Source organism: Heterodontus francisci, chromosome 15, assembly GCF_036365525.1.
Source record: "Heterodontus francisci isolate sHetFra1 chromosome 15, sHetFra1.hap1, whole genome shotgun sequence".
NCBI lineage: Eukaryota > Metazoa > Chordata > Chondrichthyes > Heterodontiformes > Heterodontidae > Heterodontus > Heterodontus francisci.
In genome coordinates this window covers 23,768,102-23,790,661 of record NC_090385.1, presented here as the reverse complement: position 1 = coordinate 23,790,661, position 22,560 = coordinate 23,768,102, and the positions used below count along the sequence as shown (strand labels likewise).

The 22,560-nt window shown below is 44.9% G+C and overlaps 1 protein-coding gene and 1 long non-coding RNA gene across 3 annotated transcripts in view; one reads left to right on the top strand and one right to left on the bottom strand.

The window, feature by feature from the left end:
* The window catches only part of LOC137377536 (tumor necrosis factor ligand superfamily member 13B-like), a 31,971-nt gene extending 22,712 nt beyond the window's left edge, over positions 1 to 9,259 (top strand). For both annotated transcript variants that reach the window (XM_068047233.1, XM_068047232.1), the window contains exon 6: positions 3,151 to 9,259. In XM_068047233.1, coding sequence (XP_067903334.1) covers positions 3,151 to 3,266 — 116 coding nt within the window. In that variant the 3' untranslated portion in view covers positions 3,267 to 9,259. The remainder of the gene's footprint in view (positions 1 to 3,150) is intronic.
* The window catches only part of LOC137377538 (uncharacterized), an 81,671-nt gene extending 59,712 nt beyond the window's left edge, over positions 1 to 21,959 (bottom strand). Inside the window, exons 1-2 of the long non-coding RNA XR_010976435.1 lie at positions 21,873 to 21,959; positions 20,045 to 20,131 (exon numbers count right to left, since the gene is read on the bottom strand). This is a non-coding gene — a long non-coding RNA (uncharacterized lncRNA). The remainder of the gene's footprint in view (positions 1 to 20,044; positions 20,132 to 21,872) is intronic.
* Positions 21,960 to 22,560: the final 601 nt, after the last annotated feature.

Genomic DNA, 22,560 nt, shown 5'->3' with positions numbered 1-22,560 from the left:
CACTATGGAGAATGACGAAGTAGATGTAGAGATCATGGAGGGGGATTGTGATATACTTGAACATCTTCGTATTGAAAGGGAGGAGGTATTAGCTGTTTTAGTGGGCTTAAAAGTGGATAAATCCCCAAGCCCAGATGAGATGTATCCCAGGCTGTTATGTGAGGCAAAGGAAGAGATAGCAGGGGCTCTGACATAAATTTTCAAATCCTCTCTGGCCACAGGAGAGGTACCAGAGGATTGGAGGACAGTGAATGTGGGACCATTATTCAAAAAGGGTAGCAGGGATAAACCAGGAATTTACAGGCCGGTGAGTCTAACATCAGTGGTTGGGAAACTATTGGAAAAAATTCTGAGGGACAGGATTAATCACCACTTGGAGAGGCAGGGAATAATCAAGGATAGTCAGCATGGCTTTGTCAGGGGGAGATCGTATCTAACTAACTTGATTGAATTTTTCGAGGAGGTGACTAGATGTGTAGATGAGGGTAAAGCAGTTGATGTAGTCTACATGGACTTCAGTAAGGTTTTTGATAAGGTCCCACATGGGAGATTGGTTAAGAAGGTAAGAGTCCATGGGATCCAGGACAATTTTGCAAATTGGATCCAAAATTGGCGTAGTGGCAGCAGGCAGAGGGTGATGGTCGAGAGTTGTTTCTGCGAGTGGAAGCCTGTGATCAGTGGTGTACCACAGGGATCGTTGCTGGGACCCTTGCTGTTTGTAGTGTACATTAATGATTTAGACATGAATATAGGAGGTATGATCAGTACGTGTGCAGATGACATGAAAATTGGTGGTGTCGTAAATAGCGAGGCGTAAAGCCTTAGATTACAGGACGATATAGATGGGCTGGTAAGATGGGCAGAGCAGTGGCAAATGGAATTTAATCCTGAGAAATGTGAGGTGATGCATTTTGGGAGGACTAACAAGACAAGGGAATATACAGTGGATGGTAGGGCCCTAGGAAGTACAGAAGGTCAGAGGGACCTTGGTGTACTAGTCCCTAGATCACTGAAGGCAGCTTAGTTTTTAGTTTAGAGATACAGCACTGAAACAGGCCCTTCAGCCCACCGAGTCTGTGCCGACCATCAACCACCCATTTATACTAATCCTACACTAATTCCATATTCCTACCACATCCCCACCTGTCCCTATATTTCCCTACCACCTACCTATACTAGGGGCAATTGCTAATGGCCAATTTACCTATCAACCTGCAAGTCTTTGGCATGTGGGAGGAAACCGGAGCACCCGGAGGAAACCCACACAGACACAGGGAGAACTTGCAAAGTCCACACAGGCAGTACCCAGAATTGAACCCGGGTCGCTGGAGCTGTGAGGCTGTGGTGCTAACCACTGTGCCGCCCCTAATGCACAGATAGATAAGGTGGTTAGGAAGGCATATGGGATACTTGTCTTTATTAGCCGAGGCATAGAATATAAGAGCAGGGCGGTTATGATGGAGCTATATAAATCGCTAGTTAGGCCACAGCTGGAGTACTGTGTACAGTCCTGGGCACCACACTATAGGAATGATGTGATTGCACTGGAGAGGGTGACGAGGAGATTCACCAGGATGTTGCCTGGGCTGGAGCATTTCAGCTATGAAGAGAGCATGAAAAGGCTAGGGTTGTTATCCTTAGAGCAGAGAAGGTTGAGGGGGGGACATGATTGAGGTATACAAAATTATGAGGGGCATTGATAGATTAGATTGGAAGAAACATTTTCCCTTAGCGTAGGGGTCAATAACTAGGGGGCATAGATTTAAGGTAAGGGGCAGGAGATTTAGAGGGGATTTGAGGGAAAAAAATTTCACCCAGCGGGCAGTTGGAATCTGGAACGCACTGCCTGAAGAGGTGGTAGAGGCAGGAACCATCACAACATTTAACAAGTATTTAGATGAGCACTTGAAATGCCATAGCATACAAGGCTACGGGCCAAGTGCTGGAAAATGGGATTAGAATCGGTAGGTGCTTGATGGCCAGCACGGACACGATGAACCGAAGGGCCTGTTTCTGTGCTGTATGACTCTAAACAGTCTCTTAAAAGAAAGAACTTTTTCCTCCTCAATAGGCAATCAGCTCAGTCCATAGCTCCCTATAGAATTTTTGCTGAGAGAAAATAGACAGCTCTTTAATAGTATGCCTCACTGGAAAGTCTCTCGAAACAAACTGGTTCAGACCATTTTTTGCCAGTTTTACACACAATCAAATCGAAACATTATACCATGTGACCTGCCTCTCTCCTGCTGTGGCCTAGGGTAACAAAATGCAGCTATGGCGCACTGAGCCCCAGAAATCCAAAACTTCTCTCCCTGCCTTAAATACACACTGTTTTTAAGAGTCTTAAAGGCACACTATTTTAATCCAAGGAGCAATATAGTCCAAGTCAGTGACAATAATGTTCTGGTTATTCTGTTGAATCATTTTGCTTTTCCTTTTTTGGATTAATAATCTATCAGCTGTGAAGTAAAAAGGTGAATAAAATTAAACAAATTGCACAAAATTACTCATTTTTTTATTCGTTCATGGCATGTGAGCATTACTAACAAGGCCAGCATTTATTACCAATCCCTAATAGCCCTTGAGAAGGTTGTGTTAAGCCACCTTCTTGAACCATTGCAGTCTATGTGGTATATGTGTACAAAGTGCTGTTAGGGAGGGATTTCCAAGTTTTTTACCAGTGACATTGAAGGAAAGGTGATATATTACCAAGTCTGGATGGGGTGTGACTTGTAGGGGAACTTGCAGTTGGTGATATTTCTCCCCTTGTTCTTCTAGGTGGTAGAGGTCGCCGCTTTGAAAAGTGCTGTCAAAGGAATCTTGGCGAGTTATAGCAGTGCATATTGTAGATGGTACACCAACTAAACCATTTGAATCCCTTGATTCTATATCAGCCTGTATCTTATTCTAGGGATCCATTATTCTACATGAAAACTATTTGAACCTCTTGTTCATATTACAGGTTGTGACACACTTATTCTACAAACAAATTTAAATTTACTTAAACATATGCCAGTTACTGAGTACACTTTGTCGATGCATTTATAAAAGATCAGCTCAGATAAAACCAAATTAGAAGAACAGCCCTTCATAAAGACCATTTTCAACCATCTTTTTTGTTCTTTTGTTTACTGTGTCTTTCTGATTTAGGAATTGTGAAGCTTGACCGAGGGGATGAACTGGAACTCCTGTTACCGTCCAGGCCCAATGCTAACATTTCCATGGAGAAAGATTCAACATTTTTTGGTGCCATACAATTATTATGAAGCAACTATTTGAGAACACAATGACCGCCCAAGAGTGGGATTATTTTACCTGAGTCGCAGTTCACCTAGCATGTCTCCGCTGATCTCCAGGATTAATGTTGTAATCAAAAGACATCAGCTTCATTAATCAAGATGGTGGATTTATCTGATGTCATCACAGTGATTGTGAAGCATTTGTGGTACTAAGATCTGCAGTTTCCACTCACTTGCTAAGTTACTTTACAATCAATTCTAATTGCACACGCTTTGGGTGGAATCTAATGCAGCTCCAGGCCCTCTTCTCTCATATGTGACAAGTCTTCTGTTTTCACTGTCTGAAAAATAAATTGTTACTTGCTTTCATAAACCTGACTTCCCAATGCCGGCAGTTTCCCAGATCTTTGCATGTGACTTAGATCCATAGAACCAAAGAAAAATTACGGCACAGAAGGAGGCCATTCAGCCCGTCGTGTCCGTGTCAGCTGAAAATAAAAAACTAGCTGCCCAATCTAATCCCACCTTCCAGCACCTGGTCTGTAGCCTTGTCGGTTACAGCACTTCAGGTACATATCCTGGTACCTTTTAAAAGAATTGAGGGTTTCTGCCTCCACCACCATTCCTGGTAGTGAATCTCAGACACGCACCACCCTCTGGGTGAAAATTTTTTTCCTCATGTCCCCTCTAATCTTTCTACCAATCACCTTAAATCTGTGCCCCCTGGTAATTGACCTCTTCACTAGGGAAAACAGGTCCTTCCTGTCTACTCTATCAAGGCCCCTCATAATTTTGTACATCTCTATTAAGTCACCCTTCAGCCTCCTCTGTTCTATGGAAAATAACACTAGCCTATCCAATCTTTCCTCATAGCTGCAACTTTCGAGCCCTGGCAACATTCTTGTAAATCTCCTCTGTATTCTCTCCAAAGCAATTATGTCCTTTCTGTAATGTGGTGACCAGAACTGCACGCCATACTCCAACTATAGTCTAACCAGTGTTTTATACAGTTCCAGCATGACATCCCTGCTTTTGAATTCTATACCTAGGCCAATAAAGGAAAGTATTCCAAATGCCTTCTTCACCAATCTATCTATCTGTCCTGCCACCTTCAGGGACCTGTGGACATGTACTCCAAGGTCTCTCACTTCTACCCCTCTCAATATCCTCCTGTTTATTGTGTATTCCCTTGCTTTATTTGCCGTCCCCAAATGCATTACCTCACACTCCTCTGGATTGAATTCCATTTGTCACTTTTCTGCCCAATTAACCAAACCATTGATATCATTCTGGAGTCTACGACTATCCTCTTAACTATCAATTACATGGCCAATTTTTGTGTCATCAGCAAATTTCCCAAATATGCCTCCCACATTTAAGTCCAAATCATTAATATATACCAGAAACAGCAAGATGATCCTCAGTGCATCCGTTATTTCCTCCCTGGCTTTCTTTAACAACCTAGGATGCAATCCATCCAGCCCTGGTGATTTGTCCACTTTCAAGGATGTCAGACTCGCTCGTACTTCCTCTCCCATTCTGCTTATTGTAGCTAATATTTCACACTCCTCTTTAACTACAATGTCTATATCTACCCTCTCCTTTGTGAAGACAGAGACAAAAAACTCATTAAGAACCCTGCCCACATCTTCTGCATCCACACATAATTTCCCTTGTACATCTCTGATAGGCCCTACCCTTTCCTTAGTTATCCTCTTGCTCTTAATGTACTGATAAGACATCTTTGGGTTTTCCTTGATTTTACCTGCCAATAATTTTTCATGTCCTCTTTTTGCTTTTCTAATTTCCTTTTTTACTTCACACTGCACTTTCTATACTCCTCTAGGCTTTCCAAAGTATTAAGATTTTTGTGATCGTTATAAGCTTTCTTTTTCTGCTTTAACTTACTCTGTAAGCTTCTATATAACCAGGGGGCTCTAGATTTGGCAGTACCACCCTTTGTCTTTGTGGGGACATGCCTACACTGTGCCTGTAGTATCTCACTTTTGAATGCCTCCCACTGGTTTGCCACGGATTTTCCTTCAAGTAGCTGTATCCAGTCCACTTTCACCAGGTCATCTCTCAATGTCTTAAAATTTGCTTTCCCCCAATTTCGAACTTTTACTCATCTTTGTCTTTGTCTTATCTTTGTCCTTTTCCATGATTATGCTAAAACTTACTGTATTATGGTCACTATCTCCAAAATGGTCACCCACTGTTACTTCCTCTGCTTGCCCAGCTTCATTACTGAAGAATAAATCTAGAATTGCGCCCCCTCTCATTGGGCTTACTACGTTTTGGCTAAAAAGTTCTTTTGAATGTAGTTCAACAATTTTGTCCCCTCTGTGCCCTTCACACTGTTTGCATCTCTGATATTGAAATCCCCAACTATTATTGTCCGATAGTTTTTGCACTTAGAAATTTGCCCACATATTTGTTTTTCTACCTCCCTCTCACTATTTGGGGTCTACAGTACACTCCTAGTAATGTGGCTGCCCCTTTTTTATTTCTGAGTTCCACCCATATGGCCTCATTTGATGATTCATTTAGCATATAATCCCTCCTCAAAGCTGATTCCTTAACTAATAATGCTACATCCCCTATCCCACCTGAAAGCTCTATATCCACGGATGTTGAGTTGCCATTCTTGCCCCTCCTTAAGCCAAGTTTCCGTTATAGCAATGATATCATGTTGCCATGTGTCTATCTGTGCCCTCAGCTCATCGGCTTTATTTACTCCATGCATTTAAATAACTACCCTTTAACACTGCCAAATTCCTCTGCTGCACACTTTTTAATCTTTGCTTCTTCTCTCTTTCAGAGTCACTCGCTAATTTTCTGCCTCCTGTTCCTTGCCCTGAAATTGTTCTATCTAAGACTGCACTCAGATTCCCATCCTCCTGCCAAGCTAGTTTAAACCATCCCCAACAGCACTAGCAAACCTTCCTGCAAGGATATTTGTCCCAGTCCTGTTCAGGTGCAGACCCTCCGGCTTGTACCGGTCACACCTTCCCCAGAACCGGTCCCAATGCCCCAGAAATCTGAAGCCCTCCTTCCTGCACCATCTCTCCAGCCACGCATTCATCTAGTGTATTTTCCTATTTCTATACTCACTAGCATGTGGCCTTAGGAGTAATCCAGAGATTACTACCTTTGAGATCCTGCTTGGTAATCTCGTTCCTAACTCCCTAAACTCAGCCTGCAGGACCTCATCCCTCTTTCTTCCTATATCATTAGTACCAATGTGGACCATGACCTCTGGCTGTGCACCCTTGCCCTCCAGAATGCCCTGTAGCTGTTCAGCGATATTCATGACCCTTGCACCAGGGAGGCAACACACCATCCTGGAATCACATCTGTGACCACAGAACGTCTGTCTGTTACCCTAACTATAAAATCCCCTATCAATATTGCTCTCTTGTCCTTTCTCCTCCCTCCCTATACAGCTGAGCAACCCATGATGCACCGGTTCTGACTCTTGCTGCACTCTCCAGAGGAACCCTCTCTCCCATCAGTACTCAGAACTGAATACTGGTTAGAAAGTGGGATGCCCTCTGGGGACTCCTGCACTACCTGCCTTGACCTTCTTGTCTGTCTGGCAGCCACCCAGTCTCTCTCTGCCTGTGCTCTAAGTTCCGGGGTGACTATCTCCTGAAACATGCTATCCGCGTAGTTTTCTGCCTCGCGGATGCACCACAGTGACTCCAGCCACCGCTCGAGTTCCAAAACCCAGAGCTCAAGCTTCTGCAGCCTGTGACACTTCCTGCTGATGTGTTCGCCAAGGACGCATGGTGCGTCCACGACTTCCCATGTGCCACAGGAGACACATTCCACTTGGCCGAGCTGCCCTGCCATTAATTAGCTTTACAAACTAACAATAGTTAGTTAGTAATAAGTGGAATAACTTACCAGTTACTTGCCAATCAGCTTCTTCCCCTGTACCATGGAGGCTGAAAAGGCAGAAAAGAAAAGAAAGACTGCAAAGAGCACCTCTTTCCTCTAGTCAGCGAAATCCCTCACACACAACTCACAGCCTGACTCTGTCCAAACAGCACGATTCTAAGTAGTAATTATTGATAAATTACACTAATTAAAACAAAACCTTAGTAGTACTAACCTTATCACTTACAAGGTAGCTATTTGACAGTTTAAAAGAAAGAACTTTTCTCCCCCTGATTTTTAAGCTATTTACAGGTAATAACAGCACTTACTTATCAACCAATCACCTTACAGATCTCATGTGATGTCACTGGTAGTTTTTGTTTCCTCTTTTCAAACCTAGATGCGCCGACAGAGAGAGCGAGCTCGCCTGCCGTCTGCTGCTGCTCTGGTCTGAGGTAGGTGAGGGCCTTGAGCCCTGCTCTTTATTTCTCCAGGTCCCGCTCCGGATCCGCCCCCTCCCAGGTCTGCTGCTGACTGCTGCTGCTCGGGTCTGAGGTAGGTGAGTGTCTCGAGCCCTGCTCTTTATTACTCCAGGTCCCGCTCCGGATCCGCCCCCTCCCAGGTCTGCTGCTGACTGCTGCTGCTCGGGTCTGAGGTAGGTGAGTGTCTCGAGCCCTGCTCTTTATTACTCCAGGTCCCGCTCCGGATCCGCCCCCTCCCAGGTCTGCTGCTGACTGCTGCTGCTCCGGTCTGAGGTAGGTGAGTGTCTCGAGCCCTGCTCTTTATTTCTCCAGGTCCCGCTCCGGATCCGCCCCCTCCCAGGTCTGCTGCTGACTGCTGCTGCTCCGGTCTGAGGTAGGTGAGAGCCTCGAGTCCCACTCTTTATTGTTCCAGGTCCCGCTCCAGATCCGCCTCCTCCCAGGTCCGCCGACTGCCGCTGCTCCGGTCTAAGGTCTTCTCTCGAGGCCTTTGCAAAGTCAAGACTGCATTGCTGTCATGGACTGCAAGTCAAGGGCATTATGAACAAAACAGTGAATCCTCCTGGGATTACACCATTGTGTCATACTGGAGTGAGGGCTGATAGAGCCAGTGGGATCTTTGAAGAGGGACAGACCTTTCTTTAGGTAGAACATTGCAGTGGCTCACTTGTAATCTTTTCTGAGGAAACTTACTATATGTTTTTGGCATGGGCAAAATCTCTCGAAAAATAGCATATGTTTTTATTGGGGAGGGGGGAGGAAGGGAGAGGACCCAGAAAAGCTTTGCATTATGTAAATGCCTGGTACACATGACAAGACGACGAGCTTTGATACGATTTACATCAGTTGCTTCATTAAGATGTGTGTGTCCAACATCCAGTACTGGATGAGCAGAAATTTCCTCCAACTAAATATTTGGAAGACCAAAGTCATTGTTAAACTCTGTTTCCTACCCTCCGACTCCATCAGTTACCCTGGCAATTGTCTGAGGCAGAACCAGACGGTGTCATGTTTGATGCCGGATGAGCTTCCGCATCACCACCAAGAACGCCTACCTCCATCTCTGTAACACTGCCCAATTCCGTCCTTGCCTCAGCTCATCTGCTGCTAAAACCCTCATCCGTGACTTTGTTACTCCTAGGCTTGACTTTGCTAATACTTTCCTTGCTGGCCTTCCATATTCCACCCTCCATAAACTTAAGCTCATCCAAAACTCTGATGCCCGTATTCTAACTCGCACCAAGTCTGTTCACACATCACCCCTGTGCTCGCTGGCCTACATTGGCTCCCAGTTAAGCAACGACTCAATTTTAATATTCTCATGCTTGTTTTCAAGTCCCTTTACAACCTTGCCCCTCCTTATCTCTGTAATCTCCACCCTTACAACCTTCCAAGATCTCTGTGCTCTTCCAAATCTGGCCTCTTGCACATTTCTAATTTTAGTTGCTCCAGCATTGTCAGCCCTGCCTTCAACTGCCAAGACCCTAAGCTCTGGAATTGCCTCCATTAGCTGCTCTACCTCTCTTGCCTCTTTAAGATGCTTCTTAAAACCTATCGCTTTGATCAACCTTTGGTCATCTGTCCTAATATCGCTTTATGTGGCTCATTGTCAAACTTTGTTTCATGTCACTCCTGTGAAGCACAGGACATTTTACTATATTAAAGGTTGTAATAAATACAAATAATAGTCGGTCTCATTTGAAAATAAATTATGTTGCTGCTTTTCATGAAACATCTTTAATATAAGGAGTTCACAGAATCACAGAATTGTTACAGTGCAGAAGGAGGCCATTCAGCCCGTCGTGTCTGTACCAACTCTCCGAAAGAGCAATTCACCTAGTGTCATTCCCCCGCCTTCTCCCCATAACCCTGCACATTCTTCCTTTTCAAATAACAGTCTAATTTCCTTATGAATGCTTCAACTGAACCTGCTTCCACCAAACTCTCAGGCAGTGCATTCCAGACCTTAACCAGTTGCTGTGTGAAAAGGTTTTTCCTCATGTCACTTTTGCTTCTCTTACCCATTACTTTAAATCTGTGCCCTCTCGTTCTCGATTCTTTCATGAGTGGGAACAGTTTCTTTCTATCTACTCAGTCCAGACCCCTCATGATTTAGAATATCTCTACCAAAATCACCTCTCAGCCTTCTCTTCTCCAAGGAAAACAGTCCTAACTTCTCCAATCTATCTTCATAACTAAAGTTCCTCATCCTTGGAATCTTTCTTGTGAATCTTTTCTGTACTCTCTCCAATGCCCTCACATCTTTCCTAAAGTGCGGCGCCCAGAACTGGATGCAGTACTCCAGCTGAGACCGAACTAGTGTCTTATACAAGTTCAATATAACTTGCTTGCTCTTATACTCTATTCCCCTATTAATAAAGACCAGGATACTGTATGCTTTATTAACCGCGCTCTCAACCTATCCTGCCACTTTCAATGACTTCAATGAGGAGTTTTGTATGTACATTAGACAATGGATATATATTTTATAAATTTATTTTTTTGTAAATTGATGACATTGCAAAATGTCTTCAACACAGCCAATTTCTCACCCTCTATGCCATTTTCTGATTAGTTACAGTTGGTGAGTTCTTATTGCCCCCCCCCCCAGGTGGCAGGGTATGAGATGGGGGTGTTGGTAAAATGCCAGGGAGCCCTGTTGGGAGGGTTCCCTGGTGCAGTCCCGCTGGGTCATTTTACCAGCAGCGGGAACGGCAGTGGCTCAGCTGACTGTTGATTGGAGGTGGGTGGCCAATTAAAGGCTCAATTGAGGGCCATCTTCGCCAGTGGTGGAGTGGACCCCACCACATGGGGAGGCTGCCACCTGCATCGAGGCAGCCTTCCGGCAGCTTTCCGGGGAGGGAGGCCATCGCATTGGGAGGCTTCATGGTCCCATGAGGGGGCCCCCGGCAGCAAAGGCTGCCCCCATGGCCCCAACAATCATGCTTGACGGGTTTCCACACCAATCGCTGAGGTCTGCCTGCCTGGCCCTGGCAGAGAAAAAATTTTATTACTCCACTATGGGGGCATCTTGAAATGGAGGCACCCTCTCGTTCTCCTTGCAGCTTCAGCAGTGTCCACCTCTTTAGGTGGCACTGTCAAGGCTGCAGAGCTGCCTGCCCTCTGATTGGGCCAGCAGTGTGGAGAACCAGCCCGCCATCCCTAATTGAATGCCGGGCCCAGCAGCGGGCAATTAAGAGGTTGGCGCCGGGAAGACTATCACTGCGATCCCGTTGGCAACCCGTCGCATATGGTCCCGACGTTGGGATTAACCCTGATGAGAAAATCCCAGCCAGCGAGTCTACAGTGTTTCTCTGTACTATGTATCACCAGGTAAAAGGGGCTGCTGCTTTGCAGGGGAATGTGCAACATAACACTGTCAGAATGGCTTGGTCAATAATAGTAAATGTACTGGGTAGTAGGAATGTTCTTCTGCTTTCAGATCACACACATTCTTTAATTTGACAGATGATTCATGGTAGAATCATATAATTAGCTAGAGTACCACTACCAAAACCTGCCTGGGAAGTACCGTTCCTTTAAAAGATGACTGCTGTGGTGCAGTCATTGGATGCCAGGGATAGACTATACTGCTATCAGAAAAGGTAATATGATGCACACAAGTTGGTACCTGTGTTTACCTGACAATGCACACTCTCATAGTGCAGTGTGTTGGTGTACTATTTCAATGTACCATCGATACAGCTGATGTATTCACCCACAATTCCACCCCAATCATCCACATGACAAGCACTTGATATCAGTTGGGCCATCTCGGAGAAGAGGCAGCCAACAGCAGTTGAGCACATCCCATTTCTTTCCCCCCCTTTTTTTTCCCAAGGTGGGCTTTATACCCCAGGCCCCTTTTATATATTTCATGTCGAGGGGGCCTTTATTTCTCAGGCCCTCTTTATATACTTAAAAAAAAACTTTATTAAAATCAAATAAACAAAAAACTCAAATTAAAATGCCATTCTCAGCGTCGACAATGCACTCCAGTCCCTGCGGTGCCCACCGGTCGCGGAAGGCCTCAAGCGTACCGGCTGACACCGCATGCTCCTTCTCCAGGGACACCCTGGTGCGAACGTAACCGCGGAAGAGGGGCAGGCAATCGGGGAGGACGGACCTCCCCCGACGGCCCGCAGCCTGGACCTGTGAATTGCCACCTAGGCCAGGCCCAGGAACAGACATAGGGAGGAATTACTCGCTTATTACAGAAAATGCTGAGGAATGCACAGGATGCTCATCAACTCAAATGAAAGAGAGTCAAATGTTTCAAGTGGAATCCTTCATCAAAACCAATTATCGCAAATGGAAATATCACTGAAGAAATAGGAAGTATTATTCTGAGACTATAGGAAAGGCATGTGTTTAGGGCAGACCAGGGAGGACTTTGTAATACATTTCGCCTGTGTTGTACTTGACTTGGGAATCCCCAATACTAAAATCCCTCATTTTGATGGCCATACAAATCTGTCCATACCCCAATAAATTAGAATGCAAAATTGAATAACCTATTGACTTCAACATTGATGCACATTCAAAAATTATTAACCTTTAAAGAAAAGAAAATAAAGTGTGAAGCAAAATAATTTAAATAATATTGAGGAACTTCAAAGGGTTAACACTCCATCTTATCACAATGTTCAATGTGCATGAGGCCTGTCAGTGACACAGTCCTATGCTGCATTGTGACTCATATGGTGTTGATGCAAATGTTCTCACTCACATACTGGCATAGCCCTCACATGGTTTACTGTCAAGGAAATAAATAGAAAAATCTATTTTTATCCCTTGGGACTGCAAACAGCATAGTTGCATTCTGTCAGTTTTTGTTATATGCTGCATTGAAACAGGGAGAAGTGAACCAACATCTGATTTGACTTGAACTCAGTGAATGCCCCCCCACCCCCAACAACCTACCAGGATTAGGGGGTGGGACATACAGTACATTCCTCAAGCAAGGATTTATCTCTTTCCCTCCTTGATGTGGCAATATAATCAGAAATGTCTGTGACTAGGGTTTTGAGGTCTATATGCAAGTCTTTATATAAAGCTCTACACTTGACCAATATATACCCCCTGAAGCCATCCATTCTCCCACTTTCATTCACCTAACTTCAATCTATGCACAACATTGATTCATCCACCCCCTAGGTCCATCTACCCTCTCAATCTAATCACACATTCAGTCTATCAAGTGTTCAATCTGTCTCTTCAATTCATTTATCCCTTCAACCCATTCACCCCTCAAATACCCTACCCTCCCAATTGACCCAATCTCTCAATACATCTGCTTGATCGATCCACCACCCCTCTTGATTCATCCGCCCTCAATCTGTCCTTCTCCTTAATGCATTTGCCCCCTCCACCACTGTGATGGCAGAACAAGGCTTCAGCCTACAGAGTTGAGTAATACATCAGAGCTCAATCTTTCTGTGCCAGGGAGTAGCAGGCCAGTTCAAATTCTTAACAATGCTGAATCCCAAACTCAGCCATACTGCTGGTGTTGAGTGCAGGTTCAGAATTTCTCCACAGGGAGACAGAGTCACCTTCGCGGGTGCTCGCACTCACTTCCTAATGTCTGGAAACAAAGAAATATTTGGAGAGGCACTGGAACAGGTCTTCTGTCTTTCTTCATCTTCACGTGGTATGGCGTGCAGGACATAAGACCCTCAGAAAATTACTCTAATATTTTTGCTGTAATACATGTACGAGTGCTGATGTTGTAAGTTTGAGAACAGGTCTTGGAACTAGCTATTTTTGGGACTTTAATACTTTTAAAATGTGCAACAAGCTCCTACTAATACCTCAGTTAGTAAATGAATTGACATGTGTGGCACTTAGCCACACAGACCAAGAAGACCAGGCTCAAGCCTCTGCTTGGTTAGCTGATCTTAGCCGAAGCAATTGTGATGACTTTACAATTGAACTCAGCACTTCAGGGTTGTGCAGGGAAAAATCAGATAGGTTTCCTGCTTTGGTCACCATCCATTGTCCCTTGCTGGACAGTTTTCTTTTACTTAGGCAATTCCTCGGGAACGAGGATGACTTTCTTCCACTCCAGGGTTGTGGGTCTTTAGGTGACTGAATAATCCAATTCTGGATCCGCACACTGTGCCACAGGTGGGGCAGGTGGTGTTTGATGAGGCGAGTGAATGGGATGCTTGAATTTCAGAACGTTTCTTCCACTGTTTGCACTTGGTCGCTGCCTGGGCATGTTGACATTGTTCAAACTGAATAGCACCGTCGCAGATGTTTCTTCTCCATTTTGGGTGGTCTCGGGCGAGATTCCCACAGATCAGTGGAGATGTCACATTTTTTCAGGGAGGCTTTAAGGACATCCTGGTAGCATTTCCTCTGCCCTCCTGGTAACCTCTTGCCGTGACAGAGCTCGGAGTAGAAAGCTTGTTTTGGGAGACTTGTGTCAGGCATACGAATGATGTGGCCCTCCCAGTGACTAGTCATGACCAGTGTCTCAACACTGGGGATGTTGGCCTGAGAGAGGTCACTGATATTGGAGTGCCTGTCCTGCCACTGAATTTGCAGGAATTTGCAGAAGCACCGCTGGTGATATCTCTCCAGGGCTTTGAGATGTCTGCTGTACAGTGCCCATGTTTCCGACGCATACAGGAGGGCAGGTAACACTGCAGCCCTGTAGACCATGAGCTTGGTGCCAGGTTTGAGATCTTTGTCGTCAAACACTCTTTTCTTCAGATGACCGAAGTCTGCCCTAGCACACGAGAGGCGATGCTGAGTCTCATCGTCGATGTCTGCCCCTGCTGAGAGGAGGCTCCCACGGTATAAGAAGTGATCCACGTTGTCCAGTGGTTCATCGTGGATCTTGATAGTCAGGGGGCAGTGTTGCTCTGTGGGAGCAGACTGGTAGAGGACCTTTGTCTTCCGAATATTTAGCTTAAGGCCCATTCTTTCAGACGCCTCCATGAATGCATCGACGATGGTTTGAAGCTTGGCCTCTGAGTGTGAGCATACGCAAGCGTCTTCAGCATACTGCAGATCGATGACAGAGGTTGTAGTGACCTTGGTTCTGGACTGTATGCAACATAGGTTAAATAGTTTCCTGCAAGTCCTGTAAAGTAGATCTACTCCGTAGGGAGCTTCAAGGAGATGAGGTGGAGTGTTGCAGCGAGGAAGATGGAAAAGAACGTTGATGCGATGACACAACCTTGCTTGATCCCAGTTTGCACTTGGATTGGGTCAATGGCAGATCCATTGGCAAGGATTAAGCTGGCATGTCACCGTGCAGCGGGTGGAGGATGGTGACGAATTTCTATGGGCAGCCAAATTTGAGGAGGATGGTCTTTAATTCCTCCCAGTTGATAGAGTTGAAGGCCTTTGTGAGGTCAAAGAAGGCCATGTATAAAGGTTATGGACAGGTTAGTTCGCAGCTGTGATAAAGCAACTTAGCAACATACACTTATGCTCACACATAAATGGGCATTTGGACAAGGTCCTAGAGCATGTCTAACATCCATAGAAACACACTCAGTTTCCTCCAAGAGTAAAAGAAGCAAAAATTGGAGATAAGGAATAAAACATTGGCCAGGAAATTCCTCAGAACTCCTCTCAGTTTGCCACTGTTACGTCACCAGATTGAGACAGAAATCCTGTTTAAACTCATAATGCTGGTGGAGCAGGAACAGTTCTGAGAAATTCCTGGCCATTGTTGATACAAAGGGTGGAATTTTCAAAACTTCGTCCCCGCCATAATAGTGGGATCATTAGTCAGTCAGGAACTGGTTGGAATCTCCAGTGGGCTTTGCTGTTTCTCTTGAACTGAGGCTGCAGAAACCACAGGAATGGAGAAGAAACCTGGGAAGACTTCTCCCCGGCTCTCTCACTCTTACCTGGAGGTCCTGTTGCCAGATCTGGGAGACTGCAGTGATGTGATGTTTGCTAAGGATGGGAGGAAGAGGGCAGCCCATCCAATGAAACAGGCATGGATGGAAGTGGCCGAGGAAGTCAGCAACAGAAGTGTGGTCTCTCTAATCTGGAGACGGTGCACCAAGAGAATCCAGGACCACAGGAGGGCAGGAAAGGTGAATGGCATAACACTTTCAGGTGCCAAACTCCACACTCTGACTTTCCCAGCATTCTCCTGCACAGTGCTCCTCAGAACAACACACCTTGCAGCTCCTCTCATCCCTCGCTCTGCAGGCACCTCACAACCTCAACCTCATCTGAAGAGCCAACACTCACACTCAGCCTCATCCTACTGCCCTCTTGCACCCATGCCTTACAGTCATCCTCCAAAAATGTTGCCTTTCCTCCCTATCCACACAAGCCACTTTAAACACTCATAATGCTCTTCCTTGCAGGAGAAGAGAGCGCACAACCTTGAGGAGAGGTAAAGACCAAGGATGGGGGGCAGGAGGGGCCCTCCAATGACAGGCACCTTGTCAGTCATTGTCAATGCATGCCCACCTGGTCTACTAAGAAGGAGGTCTTGTTCCAGGAGGCTGCAAATGTCAGCAACAACCTGCAGTGAAAGCCTGAGCCCTCTAATGCACGTGTTCAGACATGTCACGAGAGCTAATCCTCTGCCTGTAGATCCTGTGTTGGGTGTCTCACCTCCTTCCAGCTGGATCCATAACCTCTGACTGTGAAGTGGCATGCGGCTGAGGAGAAGACAGTTGCTGCTGATGCTAGTGTTGGTGTTGCTGCTCCTCTTGTCCCTCATCAAAGTAGAGCTGCATAAGCTGTTCCCATACCTTGAAGAAGTCTGGCAGCAAGGAAGGGCAGCTGAAGGTGAGTGAAGCGCAAGACAGGTGAAGTGATTCCTCAGAAGTTGGTAATCACCTGTCAAGCACTGGAAACATTCTGAGAAAGTGTGCTGTGATCAGCAGCCTCTCACCTGGCCATGGCTGGAGCTCTTCAGTTCCACTGATCAAAGACTTTCCCAAGGCTGTCAGTTTCACTGAAGAAGCACTCCGCACTGTACACTCACCTGTTTGACCCTGATAAGTTGTTGACAGCTCAGGAAATAGATACGCTGGCTGTTAAAGCCAAATTGCTTGGTTAAAACAGTACTTACTTAGCTATTGGAATATTTAGCTGCATGGGCATTCCCGAACCTGCTTGGGTGAAACCTGGAAGTGGGCGAGATAATGTCGGGATGCCGATCCAACATTGCTTTTAGGGGATTTAACTCCCCGCACACATCCAGATCCATCTCCCCTTGAAAAAATTAATATGTAAATCCAGATGTCACCATAAGATGGCAGTAACACAATACTGATGATGTAACTTAATAAATACAATTGAAAGAAGGAACTTTCATTTATATTATGCTATAACAGAGCCAGAGATAGCTGCAACAGAACAGATATCTTACAAAACTACAGATTGCTGGAAGCAGAGAAAAATTTGGGCACTTAGCAAAATTGCACTGTGGTACCAGCAAACAAGTCACGAGTCTCCCATAAGAACATCAACTTACACTTCTATACATACAGACGTCTTACAGGAATTAGAACAAACAATGGACACAAGGAAGGAAAAGGGATTACAGAGAAGGTTGGGGGGGCTGAAGACATAGTCCAAGAGACATGGTTGGGAAATCTTTGAAAGCAGGGACGGAAATGGCAAAATGGAGGGATCTAGGGAGACAGTTCCAGAAAGCAGAAGCATATAGCTGTAAGAGCAGCCAGAAATGTGACAAAGAGGAAATGGAAAAGAAGTAACAACGGTGTCAGTAAAGCAGAGGATGTGTGTGGCATATATATCTAGAGGGCTTACTAAAATAGGATGAAGGCAAAATCATGGAGGGATTTAAAAACAAGGATGAGGATTGTAAGTTGATGCAGAGGGGCATGGGCACCCAATGGAGGTTGGCAAAGACAGGTGATGGAAGTACAGGACATTTTAACCATGGCAGTTACAATAATTTGTAAAGGGTAGAGACTTTGCATGTAAGTGGGCTTTCCATCATACTTATGGCAAAGCTACACCAGTGGAGCAAGAACAACCGAGGAATTTCCCAACCATGATTTCTTATCAGTTTCTTCCTTCTCCCTCTTCAGAATGAGACCTTTTAAGCGAATATTATTGTATAATTATTTTGATCATATTCTTGTAATTGAACCAGGTACAGGAGATCCAGCACAGACACACTGGGCTGAATGGCCTTCTTCTGTGTAGTATCATTCTATGAGTCTATAATTTAAACTTAACCGAGGAGACCACTACTACCAAGCCTCCACTTGTGACTTGGACTCCAGGATTTGAGATAGAGCAGGTCATTGATAACTGCTTCTAATTTCATTTCTACCCCTCTGGGAGGAATCCTAACTTCTCAGTCCCTTTCAATGCCAATGCAGCTGATATAAGGAGTACTGCAAATAGAGCAAGGGAGCTGAACCTATCTAGTAGTTTCCTACTACCCTGTTTTGCTTTTGTGTTGATGTTCTGACACAGTGTGTAGAATCTTACTGCCTTTAAAGATTTTCAGAAGTCAGGACCAAAAGAGGGTCCCAACCCCACTGGTGATGCCTGGCCACTAGCCTGCGCAATCTTAGTGGAGGTGGCCAATTAAGAGACCACCTTTGGGAATAGGGGACGGGGTGTGCACCTGGCTGGACCAATGGGAGGGCACACAGCGTTGTCCTGCCAGCAGACCCACCAGGAGATTTGGGCACTGCTGCAGCAGGCAGGGAAACATAAGGGCACCTGAAGATGGAGGCGCTGTCCAGGGAATTGCAAATTAATGAAAATGATTTGTGGCCACAGCTGCCAGGCCAACATTGTGAAGGGGAACCCCCTCCACAGGAGAATTTACTGCCCCCACCCCCCCCCACCGGCCTGCCACCAGGAGGCCTCTTCCAGAGACCTGCCAGGCTTCACCCACAGTGCGGACACGTCCGCGCCGCTGGTAAGATCCAGGCGGCCTCCCCAATCTGGCTTCAATTGGTCAGGGAATTGGCACAAATTGGTTGCCCGCTGCTGCTGGGCAGATAGCCAGTTCCATTGCTCACCCACCTCAAACATGATCAGCCGGAGGTGGGAACATGTCGGGTCGGTGACCTGATGCTCCATGGTCAAAGATTCCCGCCACCAATGCTGACTCCATGGGGCTGGTAAAATTACACCCGGTGTGCCATCTTCACAATCCATTTCCAATTAAACTTCAAAAATTCTCTGAACCATTAATATCTACTCCTTCGAGCTAAACAGTGCATTATTTCTTCCTTCAATATCCAATATTTCTACCCTCCACCCACCAAAATCCTTCACAATGAGAATAATCAAGAGTGATGAATTGTCCTCTGTGTTTTAACACTGAGCTCAAAGTTTGTTGTTATGTAATGCGCAATTACTGGAAATCAGTGACCACTCATACGTTGCATTGGACAGGAGACATTAGAGTCATAGAGAGATACAGCACTGAAACAGGCCCTTTGGCTCACCAAGTCTGTGCCGACCATCAACCACCCATTTATACTAATCCTACATTAATCCCATATTCCCGACCACATCCCCTCAATTCTCCTACCACCTACCTACACTAGGGGCAATTTACAATGGCCAATTTACCTATCAACCTGCAAGTCTTTGGCTGTGGCAGGAAACCGGAGCACCCGGCAGCAACCCACGCAGTCACAGGGAGAACTTGCAAACTCCGCTCAGGTAGTACCCAGAACCGAACCCAGGTCACTGGAGCTGTGAGGCTGCGGTGCTAACCACTGCGCCACTCCAACTGTGCCAGATGTTAGCTGGACTGGGTCTCTGACTATTACTTGTATTCTTCATGAACCTCAGAAAACTGTACCATCAGGCAGCTTGACAACATCACATGACATTGTGATGCCTGACAACCACTATCATCCAGCCTAATTGTGCCATACGAAATTGTCTATCTTCGTTTTCCTGTGGGTCCTTCTCAAGAACCAGAGCCAACAGACGAAGACACCTTAGAGGAGGAAAATTCTTCTCAGTGGCACCATCATGTTCCGCACCACTCCCATGCATCAGTATCAGACGGGTACCCCGGCTGGATTAGAGAGTGAAGCAGAGGGGTTTGCAGCTAACTAAGCTGGTCTTGCAGTACCTTGATGGTTGTATGAGTGCAGTCTAAAATGTCCTGAACATGAGGGAAGTCAGCCACTGTTACAAATGCAAGACCTCTCTCGCCCATGGAAAAGTGATATAATGATTGGCCTTGAAAAGAGAACATTGTCAACCTGCCTGATGCAGCAGTGCATTGCAGGCTGGATGATGTTGCTTGTAACAGCTGGAAGGAACCTGAAGTGAAAAATGTTAGGGTGATGGTGTCAAATCCTGTTGCAGAATGTTGTACAGATCAATAACAGCCTGCCTGGTAAAACAGAGCCTCCTGCTGCAGTGCCCCCTCAATCATATTGAAGAAAATCATGGCCTAGAGATCCAGTGGGCTGGGCAAGGCCTTCCATGAACAATTCCTCTTACCTGTAGACCCACCTGCTGCTCACTCTGGTTGAATGCTGCTGCTGCTGCTGCTGTTGCTGTTCCTCTTCCTCTAGCTGTTCCTCCATCCTAAGTAAAAGAGCAAAAATGATAACTATGATAAACTGAGTGCTTAATCGAAATGAGTAAAGTAAAAAAAAAATCAGAAAGAAGCATAGATACCAGGAAAACCACTATCACACGCACACATCCTTATGACCTGAGTGCCTGCAGCTGAGTGCCCCTTTAAATATAACTTCCAATCATGTCAGTCAGTTTGTAAAGCTAATCCTGCAAGGTGTTACTTCGCGGGTCTACCACTAGGTGGGACTTCTGACTCAGCCAGTTAAAATTATGTCAGGGTTCTCATTTGACCATCAGACCCCCAATTTGTACTTTGTAAAGAGCCACCTGCCAATTTCTGGGGGTGCGTTTAGGAATATGTGTAAGTAAATGGGAAATGCATTGGAATTCTTTGCCTCCGCCAGGATTACATTTAGATTTTTTTTTGTAAGCATGTATTAGAGATTGATCCAATGTACAGGGCATCATGTCAGCTTCAGCAGGAAGAGAAAGGCATCATTAACAGTTTCCTTTGCATTTCCTGATGAGAAAATCAGCCCGCATTATAGCTTCCCTTAGTAAATCCTCCAACTCCTTTACAGCCAGTGAAACTACAATAGGAAGTTATTATTTGATGCTTTCTGAGAGATTTCTCTGAGACTGAAGCACTTTGCAAAATCTTATTTGCTGACCTCCGACTTGCAACAGAGTGCCTCTTCCAGTAACGCATGCAAATAAGGAAGGCAAAAAAAGTTTTCTGATATACATTACTATACAACTGTACTAAAATAACAGAAAATCGTTTTTTCACCTCCCCTTCAATGATATTTAATCTCCTGAGTTATATAAACTTATATTATAAAATAAAATACTGATAATGCTATAGATTTTAGATAATGATTGCCCTTTTGGATAACATGTGAATCTGGAACAATATACAACCTAAGCCAGTCAGAAATCTATCTGCAACACAGCAAGGATAGGGGGCTTGCCAGAATGTTCCACAATGATTAGGATCAACTGGGTTTTCATAAGTTTGTCAACACTATTTACAACATGCAACTTTAGTTCATCTTTTCTGAGGACAGCACCTTGTTCACTTTTATTTTGTAAAGTATCTTCTCCCCCTTCCCTTTCCATGGATTCTCTGAGTTACACTACTAATCCAGGTGATGGGGCAGACATTGTAACCTTCTCCCAAGCCACTGCCCATAGCCTTCTATGATCAGAGATACATGAGAGAGGCCTGTGTAATTATAACTACCCCACTCCAGTGTGGCTTAGATCAGTAATGCACCCCAGGGAGTTGGCAGTGCCAAGCTATATTCCACTATCCGTTTCCATAATTATATAATTTGTTTCAAAGAACACTGTAAAGAAATGCATTCTGCACATTTCCACAAATTTAAAGAATATATTCAGCATTCAAAACTCTCCATTCTCTAGCTTCTTGAAAACTGAAAGACGATTGAGCCATGCTCTCATACATCACAAGACCCAGCAGAAGTAGTCAACAAAAAAGACAACAAACAGTGCTCAAAGGTTAAACAACCAATGACTTTTCTTTTGGAGGTGATAATGAAGGGGCTATCTGTACATTTTATGAGATAATATTCAATCAGTAACTTTAAATTTTAACTGAGAGTTTGATTTACATAGCCTTATGTATTGTTCCTGTTTAAATTTATATTCCCCTGAACATTCTTCAGAATTTCTATCCAAAATCCTTTAGCTGCACTTCTTGATATTGTTGCTAAGTAATGATTACCAAAGTAATTCCAGCAGGCTCCTGGTGTAGGTTGCTGGTACCAATGCTTAGGTGAAATGTTCTGTCCAAATGCGATCAGCAAACTACTGGAGTTATCACCAGGCTGACACTGTGGGTTGAAATAGTTATTGCTGTAAATAAGCTAGTTAAGCAGAACTTCAATCAATCATCTACACTAGACTTTAATTTCCTTGTTAAGTTTACGAGCGTTTGCCAAAGCAGACTCTGACCCTGCCATATTTGCTGACACTTAAAATGTGTTGAAGTGTGAACCATAAGTGATATAGTTGGCAGCTCCAATGGAGACAAGGAATTGGAAAAGATTAGGGGATGTTCAGCGGGAGAGGAAATGATTCGACAGCTGAATCAATTTGAGAAGCGACAACTTCCTTATTGTCATCTGAGCAACATGTAGAGGCAGTCAGATATACTTATGAAAAAGGATACTGGGATTCCACTGGGGGAGTTTTTCGAAACTCCTAAAGCTGCCTTTCCTAAAAATTGCTCTTCAAAATCTCCCTGTTGGCCCCCAACGTATGTTTATAATTGTTGCCTGCCTTCCAGTGTAAATATGTACGAAAGGAATTTTAATGTTTGTTTCTAAATTTTTATAAAGAATTTTGAGATTGTGGCCGGAATTTAACATGACCGGACTGGAACGGGAAGCGGTAGCAAAGCCCCTCCCACT